General features: G+C 44.9%; 1 protein-coding gene across 1 annotated transcript; it reads right to left on the reverse strand.

Annotated features, from left to right (window-relative positions):
* Window positions 1-11,766: 11,766 nt before the first annotated feature.
* On the reverse strand, window positions 11,767-13,908 carry LOC122921806 (E3 ubiquitin-protein ligase TRIM11-like). The gene has a single exon (XM_044272055.1). It carries the CDS (start codon window positions 13,851-13,853, stop codon window positions 12,189-12,191), a length of 1,665 nt encoding a protein of 554 aa, XP_044127990.1. The 5' UTR covers window positions 13,854-13,908; the 3' UTR covers window positions 11,767-12,188.
* Between the last annotated feature and the right edge of the window lie 305 nt (window positions 13,909-14,213).

The raw sequence follows: 14,213 nt of genomic DNA on the forward strand, positions 1-14,213 counted from the left end.
GGAGATACATAGATGACGTCTTCCTCATTTGGACAGGTAGCCATGATCAGCTGATGGATTTTCATAAGTTTCTCAACAGTGTTCATACATCGTTGCAATTTACATTAGTACATTCCACCGTTGAAATGAAATTTTTGGATACGAAGGTGTTAATTGTAGATGGAATTTTCCATACACAATTGTATACCAAACCAACTGATAAAAATACCACACTTTTGTATAGTAGTTGCCATCCTAGGAAAATGATACGCTCTCTTCCATACTCACAGATGCTTCGTACCAAGAGAATGGTCTCTGATGAGTTGGAATCCAGGCAAACCATGGATAACATGATATAGAAATTCCGAAAACGTGGTTATCCATATAAACTATTGAACGAATATCATAATACGGTGATGGAATTGGATAGGAAGAAAATCCTATCCAATCCAACAGTGAAATGTACAATATCTAGGATCCCATTTGTATCCACTTATACTGAGGCGAGTAATGACATCAGCCGCATCATCAGACGACATTGGCCCATTTTGGCTGGGTCCATTAACCACTTCAACCCCGCTAGCTGAAACCCTCTTAATGACCAGGCCACTTTTTACACTTCTGCACTACACTACTTTCACCGTTTATTGCTCGGTCATGCAACTTACCACCCAAATGAATTTTACCTCCTTTTCTTCTCACTAATAGAGCTTTCATTTGGTGGTATTTCATTGCTGCTGACATTTTTACTTTTTTTGTTATTAATCAAAATGTAATGATTTTTTTGCAAAAAAAATGACATTTTTCACTTTCAGCTGTAAAATTTTGATAAAAAAAATGACATCCATATATAAATTTTTCGCTAAATTTATTGTTCTACATGTCTTTGATAAAAAAAAAAATGTTTGGGTAAAAAAAAATGGTTTGGGTAAAAGTTATAGCGTTTACAAACTATGGTACAAAAATGTGAATTTCCGCTTTTTGAAGCAGATCTGACTTTCTGAGCACCTGTCATGTTTCCTGAGGTTCTACAATGCCCAGACAGTAGAAAACCCCCACAAATGACCCCATTTCGGAAAGTAGACACCCTAAGGTATTCGCTGATGGGCATAGTGAGAACTTTTTATTTTTTGTCACAAGTTAGCGGAAAATGATGATTTTTTTTTTTCTTACAAAGTCTCATATTCCACTAACTTGTGACAAAAAATAAAAACTTCCATGAACTGACTATGCCCATCACAAAATACCTTGGGGTGTCTTCTTTCCAAAATGGGGTCACTTGTGGCGTAGTTATACTGCCCTGGCATTCTAGGGGCCCAGATGTGTGAGAAGAAGTTTGCCGAAAGGTGCTCTTTGGAATGTGGGTCCCTTTGCCCACCTAGGCTGCAAAAAAATGTCACACATCTGGTATCGCCGTACTCAGGAGAAGTTGGGGAATGTGTTTTGGGGTGACATTTTACATATAACCATGCTGGGTGAGAGAAATATCTTGGCAAAAGACAACTTTTCCCATTTTTTTATACAAAGTTGGCATTTGACCAAGATATTTATCTCACCCAGCATGGGTATATGTAAAATGACACCCCAAAACACATTCCCCAACTTCTCCTGAGTACGGCGATACCACATGTGTGACACTTTTTTGCAGCCAAGGTGGGCAAAGGGGCACATATTCCAAAGTGCACCTTTCGGATTTCGCAGGCCATTTTTTACACATTTTGATTGCAAAGTACTTCTCACACATTTGGGCCCCTAAATTGCCAGGGCAGTATAACTACGCCACAAGTGACCCCATTTTGGAAAGAAGACAGCCCAAGGTATTCCGTGAGGGGCATGGCGAGTTCCTAGAATTTTTTATTTTTTGTCACAAGTTAGCGGAAAATGATGATTTTATTATTTTTTTTTTCCTTACAAAGTCTCATATTCCACTAACTTGCGACAAAAAATAAAAAATTCTAGGAACTCGCCATGCCCCTCACGGAATACCTTGGGGTGTCTTCTTTCCAAAATGGGGTCACTTGTGGCGTAGTTATACTGCCCTGGCATTCTAGGGGCCCAGATGTGTGAGAAGTACTTTGCAATCAAAATGTGTAAAAGATGGCCTGCGAAATCCGAAAGGTGCTCTTTGGAATGTGTGCCCCTTTGCCCACCTAGGCTGCAATAAAGTGTCACACATCTGGTATCGCCGTACTCAGGAGAAGTTGGGGAATGTGTTTTGGGGTGACATTTTACATATAACCATGCTGGGTGAGAGAAATATCTTGGCAAAAGACAACTTTTCCCATTTTTTTATACAAAGTTGGCATTTGACCAAGATATTTATCTCACCCAGCATGGGTATATGTAAAATGACACCCCAAAACACATTCCCCAACTTCTCCTGAGTACGGCCATACCACATGTGTGACACTTTTTTGCAGCCTAGATGCGCAAAGGTGCCCAAATTCCTTTTAGGAGGGCATTTTTAGACATTTGGAGCCCAGACTTCTTCTCACGCTTTAGGGCCCCTAAAAAGCCAGGGCAGTATAAATACCCCACATGTGACCCCACTTTGGAAAGAAGACACCCCAAGGTATTCAATGAGAGGCCTGGCGAGTTCATAGAATTTTTTTTTTTGCATAAGTTAGCAGAAATTGGTTTTTTATTTATTTTTTTCTCACAAAGTCTCACTTTCCGCTAACTTGGGACAAAAATTTAAATCTTTCATGGACTCAATATGCCCCTCAGCGAATACCTTGGGGTGTCTTCTTTCCAAAATGGGGTCATTTGTGGGGTGTTTGTACTGCCCTGGCATTTGAGGGTCTCCGCAATCATTACATGTATGGCCAGCATTAGGAGTTTCTGCTATTCTCCTTATATTGAGCATACAGGTAATGAGATTTTTTTTTTACGTTCAGCCTCTGGGCTGAAAGAAAAAAATGAACGGCACAGATTTCTTCATTCGCATCGATCAATGTGGATGAAAAAATCTCTGCCCAAAAAAAAAAAAGGAGGGGAAAGGCGTCTGCCAGGACATAGGAGCTCCGCCCAACATCCATACCCACTTAGCTCGTATGCCCTGGCAAACCAGATTTCTCCATTCACATCAATCGATGTGGATGAATAAATCATTGCCAGGATTTTTTATTTTTTTTTATATACAAAGTGTTTGCCAAAGCATAGGAACGCCGCCTCCTCCTCAGCTCGTATGCCTTGGCAAACTTATCTTTTACTGCAGAGTAGAAATCTTGTCTTGCAGCGCCGCATACACCGACTTGCGTGTAATCTGACAGCAGCGCAATGCTTCTGTCAAAATGCACATCAGTGCTGCAGCTGGTCGATCGGTTGGTCCACCTGGAAGGTAAAAAAAAAAAAAGAAAAAAACCAGGCCGCAATGCAATAATTTCATTAACTTTGGAACAGAACATATAAACTTAACCTTTTTGAACTAAACATTAACCTTTTTGCTTACTGTATGTGAATGGGCCCTAATAGCCCTGTGTGCCTGTCCTGGTGAGATGTGATCCCTATGCTAGGTGTACCTGTGTGTGGTACTTCCGGAAACACTCCCCTAAGCATAGGACAGGGTGGTCAGGACAGTCAGGACAGAAATAGCGGGTGTCACGCCTTATTCCACTCCTGCTACAGACACAACATCTTTTTCGGGGTGACGGTTGGGTTGAGGTACCGGCAACGACATTGGGGAAATGTCGCTCGTGTAGACGGCTAACTACACTGGTGGATGGGGCCACGGAACCTCCTGGGTACAGGAGGTTCTCGATGATCTCTTCCTGAAATTTGAGGAAGGATCCTGTTCTCCCAGCCTTACTGTAGAGAACAAAACTATTATACAGAGCCAATTGAATCAAATATACAGACACCTCTTCTTATACCAGCGTCTGGTTCTGCGGGACACTAAATACGGAGACAACATCTGGTCATTGAAGTCCACCCCTCCCATGTGAAGGTTATAGTCGTGGACTGAGAGGGGCTTTTCAATGACACGGGTTGCTCGCTCAATTTGTATTGTCGTGTCTGCGTGAATGGAGGAGAGCATGTAAACAGTCACGCTTGTCTCTCCATTTCACCGCGAGCAGTTCTTCGTTACACAATGCAGCCCTCTGCCCCCTTGCAAGACGGGTGGTAACGAGCCGTTGGGGGAAGCCCGCGCGACTAGTTTGCGCGGTGCCACAGGCCGCCAATCTGTTCTAGAAACAAATGCCTAAAGAGGGCCACACTTGTGTAGAAATTGTCCACATAAAGATGGTACCCCTTGCCGAATAAGGGTGACACCAAGTCCCAGACTGTCTTCCCACTGCTCCCCAGGTAGTCAGGGCAACCGACCGGCTCCAGGGTCTGATCTTTTCCCTCATAGACACGAAATTTGTGGGTATAGCCTGTGGCCCTTTTACAGAGCTTATACAATTTGACCCCATACCGGGCGCGCTTGCTTGGGATGTATTGTTTGAAGCCAAGGCGCCCGGTAAAATGTATTAGGGACTCGTCTATGCAGATGTTTTGCTCTGGGGTATACAAATCTGCAATTTCTGGTTGAAATGGTCTATGAGGGGGGGCCGAATTTTGTGGAGCCGGTCAAAAGCTGGGTGGCCTCTGGAACGGGAGGTGGTGTTGTCGCTAAAGTGCAGGAAATGCAGGATGGTCTCAAATCGTGTCCTGGACATAGCAGCAGAGAACATGGGCATGTGATGAATTGGGTTCGTGGACCAATATGACCGCAATTCATGCTTTTTAGTTAGACCCATGTTGAGGAGAAGGCCCAGAAAAGTTTTAATTTCAGAAACTTGGACTGGTTTCCACCGGAAAGGCTGGGCATAAAAGCTTCCCGGGTTGGCGGTTATAAATTGTGTGGCATACCGATTTGTTTCGGCCACGACTAAGTCCAAGAGCTCCGCAGTCAAGAACAGCTCATAAAATCCCAGGGCCGAACCGATCTGAGCTGTCTTAACCCGAACTCCAGACTGGGCGGTGAAAGGGGGAACTACAGGTGCTGCTGAAGTTGGGGGCTGCCAATCAGGGTTTGCCAGCACCTCAGGGATTCTAGGGGCTCTACGGGCCTGTCTTTGCGGTGGCTGCGACGGGGTCACTACTGCTCGTGCCACCGTACCAGCTTCAACTGCCCTTCTGGTGCTCGCCACTTCACCAGGTTGTACGGCAGTGCTGGTACTAGGTCCAGGAAGGGCTGCGCTGCTGGTGTATGCCTCACCACGTAATCCTAAAGCACCAGCCCCACTCTGCTGCTCTTGAAGCGGATCCTGCGCAACCTGTGGTCTAGCGACACGGGGCCGGGTACGCCTGGTGCTATCAGGGACCTCAGCCTCCTCGTCCGAACTTTGGGTCAGAGAGCCACTGCTTTCTACAGGTTCGTATTCTGACCCGCTAGATTCATCAGATGAGGGTTCCCATTCCTCATCCGACTGGGTCAGAAGCCTGTAGGCCTCTTCAGAAGAATACCCCCTGTTTGACATTTGGGCAACTAAATTTAGGGGTATTCCCTGAGACTACCCAAGAAAAAAAGCAAGCCTGTCTTACAAATGGGAGGCTAGCGAAGTACCGGAGGCCGCTGCGGTTGATAAAAAATATCAAAACTGATTTTTTTATCGCCGCAGCGCGTGTAAAGTGAATGTGCAGTGATCAAAAAAAATATTTTTTGTCACTGCGGTGGGGCGGGCGTGGGTGAACGCACGTGTGGGCGACCGATCAGGCCTGATCGGGCAAACACTGCGTTTTGGGTGGAGGGCGAACTAAAGTGACACTAATACTATTATAGATCTGACCGTGATCAGTTTTGATCACTTCCAGATACTATAAAAGTACAAATGCTGATTAGCGATACAGCTAATCAGCGAATAAGGGACTGCGGTGCGGTGGGCTGGGCGCTAACTGATCCCTAAACTACCTAACCAAGGGGCCTAAACTATCCTAAAACCTAACAGTCAATACCAGTGAAAAAAAAAGTGACAGTTTACACTGATCACTTTTTTCCTTTCACTAGTGATTGACAGGGGCGATCAAAGGGGTGATCAAAGGGTTAATTGGGGTGCAGGGGGTGATCTGGGGCTAGTGTGTGGTGTTTGGTGTACTCACTGTGAAGCCTGCTCCTCTGCTGGATCCAACCGACGAAAAGGACCAGCAGAGGAGCAGGGCAGCCATATAACAGATCATATTTACTAATATGATCTGCTATATGGCTTCTGATTGGATTTTTTAAAAATCAGCAACCTGCCAGCCGCGATCATTGGCTGGCAGGTTGCTGACGAAATACTGCTTTAACTTTTGCCGGCCCGCGATGCGCATGCGCGGGCCGGCTCTGACCGAAATCTCGCGTCTCACGAGATGACGCACGGATGCGTCCAGGAGGAGTAAATCAACCACCTTCCGGACGCATCCGTGCGTTAGGCGGTCCGGAGGTGGTTAAAGATGTACCAGAATTTGATACTCCACCATTGTTTTCCTTCAGGAAATCTATGAGTTTGAGGGATCAGCTAGTTAGGGCAGATGTTGGAACCAAAAAAGTACTGAGACAGTCTACTTTGACACAGCCTGGATTGGGATGTTATCCTTGTCTAGGTTGTGTCAATTGTGGATATATGTGCAAATCTACCACATTTACTCATCCGTCCACAGGTGTGAATTATCCCATTCGTTTCTATTTGACATGCATTTCAGATCATGTAGTGTAAATATTATCTTATCCGTGTAATATCTTATATGTTGGGGAAACCTCCACGGATTTTAAATCCATAATGAATAATCATTGGTTAAGTATTCGACAAAAAAGATTGGATTTGCCTGTTTCCAAGCATTTTGCGGATCTCAATCATAAGGAAAGAGAACTCAAATGCTGGATTATAGATCACGTACCAATGCCCAGGAGGGGTGGCAATAGGATTACATTGCTAAAGAAAAAATAAATACGTTAGATATACACCCTCAACTCTTTGAGACCACATGGCCTCAATGCAGACTTTAATTTGGGATAGGTATTTGGAGGACAGCTTGCCCTGTCCCTTTGTAGGTTCACTCATCCCTTCACCTTCGAGTTAGGAAGTAATGTAATTATTATATTGTAATATGTGGAGGGTATATTTATACTAATTATTTTCTCTCTTCCTTTTTTCTATACACAAATAATTGTGGTGAATGGCCAAGGACCACATGACTGATGAGCGGTGTGATGTGCAATCAACGCAACTTCAATCCCAGAATTATTATTTTTTTTAGGTGTCAATTTTCATACTTTTTTGCCTGTAAGAATATAGTTGCTCAGTCTCCTTAGTATGATTGTGATGGCATGAAGAGATCCCTCATTATGTTATGGGATCAGCAGGGTTAATACTGTGTGGAACTGCTGGTGACTCGGCTCCTCCCACATGGTGCTCCCTATAGATGTTTCAACAGTTGGTGCCTGACGGTACCTTCAGTTGGATATAGATGATCCTATAAGTAACTGTGTCGAATGTATGAATGGTACGGTTTTGCTGCTGTCTGATTGGTGGTTCGCATGGGTGATGACGCTGTGTATTAGCTGCGTCTGACCTATGTTTTACCTCTTCTTCTAAGATGGCGACTTTTGAGGAGTACTGAACACTGCGCAGGCGTATGTTTGTGATGACCCTTGCATGATGCGCCGCTTGGGGCATGCTCATTGGAGGACCAGGAACGCCGTTCTCAGCGGTCGAGCTGCAATGGAGATTTGTAAGTTTCCTTGCTATGTGCTTTTACTCACACCCACCGCCATGTGTTTCCGCCATTCCCCATACATAATTGCGATCACCTTTTTTCAATTATTTATTCCTGGGAGCATTAAAATTAAAAATTAACTTTTTTTTTTTTTTAAAGGAATTTATATATACATAGAGTAGAGAATGAGGTTATTGAGAGGTTATGTCTCTTAGTTCTTGAGAAAGGACTGGAGGTAGAGGTGGTTCTGGTTCCTGGTTCCTGTCCAGAGGAGGAGGCGGTCTCTCCAGGGGCGCTGTCATAGGCTCAAAGAAAAATGAATACGATAAGTGTAATCCAATATTTTTTTTATTGCCTTCCTCTGGATCAACATAGTAGTATTACAGGTTGCACTTGATGTTACAGACAGTGTGTGAAACACCGTCCCATTGACGGCCACATTTCCCAGACCAACCATGATTTGAGTCAAATTCACTGCATCAGGCCTCATGCACGGGGCCATTGTGCGGCCGTTCCATGCATTGGGGACCACAATTTGCAGTTTACAGGGTCCGTGATCCGTTTGCACCATAAAAAAAATAGAACTGTTCTATTTTTTTTTCCGGTGCGGAGGCACGGACAGAAACACCACAGAAGCACTCTGTAGTGCTTCCGTTGGGTTCCATGCCTCCGTTCCGCACTGCAGCTCCGGATTGCGGACCCATTCTAGTGAAGGGCAACGACTGTGTGTATGGGGCCTCATAGTGATCTATTTCACTGTGAATTCCAGCCTGAGGGGCTACTAGTCTGTGTTCAAATGATGCTGTGAGCATGGGATAGTAGACCTGTGTGTGGCCTGTAACTCACAGCATCATAAATCACTATGAGGGCTCATGAACGCAAACTTATTTTCTTTCCACTTCCGTTCTTTTTGCGGACCGTATGCAAAACCATTCACTTCAATGGGTCCTCAAAAACAATGTAAGGTACTCCATGTGCATTCCTTTCCCGTATTTCTGTTCAGCAAAAAAGTAGTGCATGCACTATTATTGTCCGCAAATCACAGTCCGGGCCCCATTCAAGTCAATGGGTCTGCAAAAAATACGGAACATATCCGTATTTTGCGGATCCATACTGTAGAAAAGCTATGCCCAACCCACATTGCTCATGTGTTTGGTGATTGATAAGTTACTGTTTCCGTTCCTCAAAAAACGGATCAAATACGGAAACCATACGGATATGTTTTGTGGAATAACGGAACGGAAGAGGACTTAAATCTGAGAAGAGAAAAAAAAGGAACGCAAACGAACAACGGTCGTGAGCATGAGCCCTGATGCAGAGGGTTTGGTCAGATTAGCCCTGGTCAGTCTGGTCACATGGAGTATGCTTCCCAGACCAAACACGCTCTTCTGAAACTAGCCTCAGGCTGGATTACCCTATTCCGGTTTTTGAAGCCAAAGCCAGAAGCATAAACTAGAATTATAAACTGTGGACTACAACTCCCAGCAGTAGGTATTTTATAGATTCAATCTTTCATCAGCCCTCTGTATATGATAATGAAGATTCCCAGCGTTTATTTAGGCCCCTTGCAGACGATCGTCCCTCCCACAGCAAGTCCGCATCTCAGCACCCGACTGACCTCCCAGCACTGACGGGAGTCACATAGCATTATATTGATTTATGAGGCTATGTAACCCTTACAGTTCTGGAGTGTACTGGATAACACTTTCATAATGCTGTCTGTTTTATCCAGTACATTCAAGAACTGTAAGGCCCCTTTCACACGGGCGAGTATTCCGAGCGGATGCGATGCGCGAGTTGAACGCATTGCACCCGCGCTGAATCCTGACCCATTAATTTCTATGGGGCTGTGCACACAAGCAGTGATTTTCACGCATCACTTGTGCGTTGCGTGAAAATCGCAGCATGCTCCTCTTTGTGCATTTTTCATGTAACGCAGGCCCCATAGAAATGAATGGGGTTGCGTGAAAATTGCAAGCATGTGCGGATGCGGTGCGATTTTCATGCACGGTTGCTCGGTGACGATCGGGATGGGGACCCGATCATTATTATTTCCCCTTATAACATGGTTATAAGGGAAAATAATAGCATTCTGAATACAGAATGCATAGTACTAAAGGGCTGGAGGGGTTAAAAAATAAATAATAATTTAACTCACCTTAATCCACTTGTTCACGCAGACGGCATCTCTTCTGTCTTTATCTGTGAGCAATAGGACCTTTGATGACGTCACTACGCTCATCACATGATCCATCACCATGGTGATGGATCATGTGATGGACCATGTGATGAACGCAGTGACGTCATCAAAAGGTCCTATTGCTCTACGATGAAGACAGAAGAGATGCGGGCTGCGCGAACAAGTGGATTAAGGCGACTTAAATTTGTATTTTATTTTATTTTTTAACCCCTCCAGCCCTATTGTACTATGCATTCTGTATTCAGAATTCTATTATTTTCCCTTATAACCATGTTATAAGGGGAAATAATACAATCTACACTACAACTAACCCAAACCTGAACTTCTGTGAAGAAGTTCGGGGTCTGGGTACCACAGTCAGTTTTTTATTACACAAAAAACATTGCACCCGCACGATAAAAACTAAACATCGGAACGCAATCTCAGTCAAAACTGACTGCAATTGCGTTTCTACTGGTTTGCCGCAATGCACCGGGACGCATCCGGACCTAATCCGGACACGCTCATGTGCAAGGGGCCTAAGGGTTACATATCATCATAAATCAATAAAATGCTATGTGACTTCCGACAGAGATGGGAGGTCAGGCCAGGTGCTGCGACGCAGACTCGCTGCGGGAGGAACGCTCGTCTGCAAGAGGCCTTAACGCTGGGTTCACACCTGAGCGTTTTACAGCGCGTTCCTACGCGCTGTAAAACGCACAACAGGCAAGAACCAATGATTCCCTATGGGAAGGGTTCACACCTGGGCGTTTTACAGCGCGTACGATCGCGCTGTAAAACGCCCGACGCTCAAACAAGTACAGGAGCTTTTTTGGGCGCGTTTGACGCGCGTTTGGGTCATAGACTCTTTGGACAACACTGCTGTCAATCACCCAAACGCGCGTCAAACGCGCGTTCACTATTACCCTGGGTTCACACCTGAGCGTTTCTCAAACGCACGTTTTTGTCGCACGTTTTTATGCGCGTTTTTTGTAAGAGTAAACGCGCGTTTGACGCGCGTTTGTGTGATTGACTGCAGTGTCCTATGGCCACAAACGCGCGTCAAAACGCCCCAAAGAAGCTCAAGAACTTGATTATGCGTCAGGCGTTTTACAGCGCGATCGTACGCGCTGTAAAACGCCCAGGTGAGAACCATTCCCATAGGGAAGCATTGGTTTTCATGTGTTGAGCGTTTTACAGCGCGTTTGAACGCGCTGTAAAACGCTCAGGTGTGAACCCAGCCTTAAAAAACGCACATAAAACGCGCGACAAAAACGCGCATAGAAACGCGCGTTTGAGAAATGCCTAGGTGTGAACCCAGCGTAAAGGTGCATACATAAGTTTAAACAGTGTTTGTTTGTTTTTTGCATGTTAGTTTTTAGTGGAGTGTATTTTTTTTAGGTAAAACACCAGCTTCAAATGTGAGCAGAAGGTCTATGGGAAATATGAAATGCAGGACATACTGTACAAACGTTAATTTTTTTTTTTGCTCAATTTATATTAATTGGGTACTGTGTTTTGGCTCTCTGGTGTTTTTTGAAAAATGCACCATGCGGAAGCCTTTGCTGTTTTTTTCTGGATATCTCTATAGGGGAAAAACCTGGCTCACGCAGTCATTTACAAAAAAAAAATAAAAATAAATAAAACACCAGAAAAAAAACTAAACACATATGGTATGGAAATAGCTGTATGTGGTGTCTATAGAGTATTGTTTATGGTAAAAACACACCAGTGCAAATTCCTGTATGTAGCGACCCTTAGGCCCCTTTCCCACGAGCGAGTATTCTACGTGGGTGCAATGCCCAATGCGAACGCATTGCGCCCGCACGGAATACGGACCCATTAATTTAAATGGGGCTGTGTACATGAGCGATGTTTCACGCATCACTTTTGTGCTGCGTGAAAATTGCAGCATGTTCTATATTCTGCGTTTTTTACGCAACGCTGACCCCACAGAAGTGAATAGAGCTGTGCGAAAATCGCATTGCATCTGCAAGCAAGTGCATTTTTCACAGATGGTTGTATACCTTCATTTTTTATCACGCGTGTGCAGAAACGCATTCAAACACATTGCACTTGCTCAATAAAAACTGAACGCGATCGCAGGCAAAACTTAATGACTTTGCCTGCAAAATCGCGCATCTTTCACTGAACGCATTCCCAACACATCCGGACACGCTCGTCTGCAAGGGGCCTTAGTCTATACATTGGTTATTATGTACAATCCCTGAAAATCATTATATCAGGTGTAAAACAGAGCCCAGATGTAACCTGACCTGGTCATTTATCCTATCTATCCTTATCATGGCGCTCTCTGTGAGGTCACCAGTCTCAGGACAGATTTCATAGGTTATGAAGGTTTCTCCCAGTTTCTGCTTCCCCCTGATATCTTTATAGAACCTCCCCATACACATAATGCAGCATGAAGGGGCTTGGTGAAGGCGGCAGTGAAGGTGTGTAAGTGTCTGATGGGGTCACACAGCTCATAAAAGGACAGCTGCCCGACCTCATAGTCCAGACATATCCTGACTCTATTACTGGAGATCTTGTCAGGTAACTGGATATCTTTACCGTTATGTCTCACTGAATACTGATTATCACACCTCCTCAAACTCCAGGACTTGTTATTACTTCCAATGTATGACTGACGCCCCCTCCTGTCTATACTGGGATAACACATCCCCACCCTCCAATCCACTGATCCACTGCTCTCCACATCCCAGTAATGTCGCCCTGAGGTAAATCTCCTGCTGCTCATCACCTGATAATCCTGAAATCTCTCTGCTCTTTCTGGACGATTCTGATTTTTGTGTGTACAGGTTGCAGTTTTCAGGTCGTCTGATATAAGAATGTTATTAGCAGCTGTGTTTACATCCAGTAATATGTGTGCAGGACCCTCCATATAGATCCCTCTCCTTATATCTGTTATTATGTCACATAATGTGTGTAATTTGTCTGAGATCACAGCCACATCCAGATCATCTACATCATGGAGACATCTATTTATGTCTTCATCACCTCCTTCCTCCTCAGGATCACACAAGTCACCTGTATCTGGTTCCTGTAAGACAGTCAGTGGATCAGTCATGTTACACAGCTCCTCAATGTGTCTCATCTTCCTGGACAGCTCGTCCTTCTTTTTTTCCAGCTTTTTCATCAGAGCAGAGAGTAAGATTGACTCTTCCTTTTCCTGCTTAGAGATCTCGTTCAGGACCCTCTTCTCCAGGTCGTCCAGTCTTCTCCTGATGTCTGTAAACAGGACAGTGACTCTCTCTGCTTCCCCAGATGCTTTTTCTTGTGCTTTTCTCCAGCGTTCCTCCAGGTTCTGGACTCTTTCCTCAGGCTCTACTCGCTTTGCAGTCAGTTTTCTGAGAACATATCGTAGTTTCTTCTTCTTCTTCTCAGAGGCTTCATCCAGCATCTCCACCCGATGTCCCTGATGTTCTTCAGCCAAACTACAGGACACACAGATAAAAGCAGCGTCCTCGGTGCAGTAATATTTCAAGACCTCCTTATGGACAGAACATTTCCTGTTCTCCAGGGAAGTGTTGGGGTCAGATAAGACGTGTTGTGATGACTTGCTGTGAACGCTCAGGTGTTTCTCACACAGAGAAGCCTCACAGTGTAGACAGGATTTAACAGCAGGTACAGGAGAGTCCACACAGTAAGTGCAGAAGATCACAGTTTCCGTCTCTTTATGTTGAGTAACCAATAAATTCTCCATAATGTTACGCAGAGCTAAGTTCCTCATCAGTGTAGGCCGCGCCTGAAACTCTTCTCTGCATTCAGGACAGGTATAAACCCCAGACTCGTCCTGTGTATCCAGTACACGATCAATACAGACCCGGCAGAAGTTGTGTCCACATCTCAGCATTACAGGATCTGTATAGGTGTGCAGACAGATGGAGCAGTCCAGCTCAGCTCTCAGATCAGCAGACGCCATGGCTGACAGAGGACGACAGAAACGAAACTGCAGTTCTCTGAGGTTCAAAATCCAGAGGGCGGGTTTATACATGTGTGCACATAGGGTGCGGCTGACAGAGGAAGACAGAAACGAAACTGCAGTTCTCTGAGGTTCAAAATCCATAGGGCAGGTTTAACTATTTATACTCAGGGTGCGGCTGAACAGTAGATATGTTATAGAGATGACAGGATTGATTTGTCCAATTGCAACACGCCAGACCTGCAGGGTATGACGACGTGAGGTCACAGTTATGGGCAATCGAGGGTACTCACTATATTTGAAGAACCCTGGGCAGGCGCGTGGCAGTGAAGGAGAGGTAGACACAGTTCCTCTGGGGCACGCTCTGTAGATAGGGACCAGGCCTGATGGTAGTTGAGGTGCCCTGGATGTTACAGGTATTTTGTGTGCCTG

The sequence above is a fragment of the Bufo gargarizans genome, chromosome 11 (genome assembly GCF_014858855.1).
Source record: "Bufo gargarizans isolate SCDJY-AF-19 chromosome 11, ASM1485885v1, whole genome shotgun sequence".
Lineage (NCBI taxonomy): Eukaryota > Metazoa > Chordata > Amphibia > Anura > Bufonidae > Bufo > Bufo gargarizans.

Excerpts from the sequence above, each read along its gene's own strand:
- LOC122921806 (XM_044272055.1), bottom strand. The coding sequence starts at position 13,853 with ATGTATAAACCCGCCCTCTGGATTTTGAACCTCAGAGAACTGCAGTTT.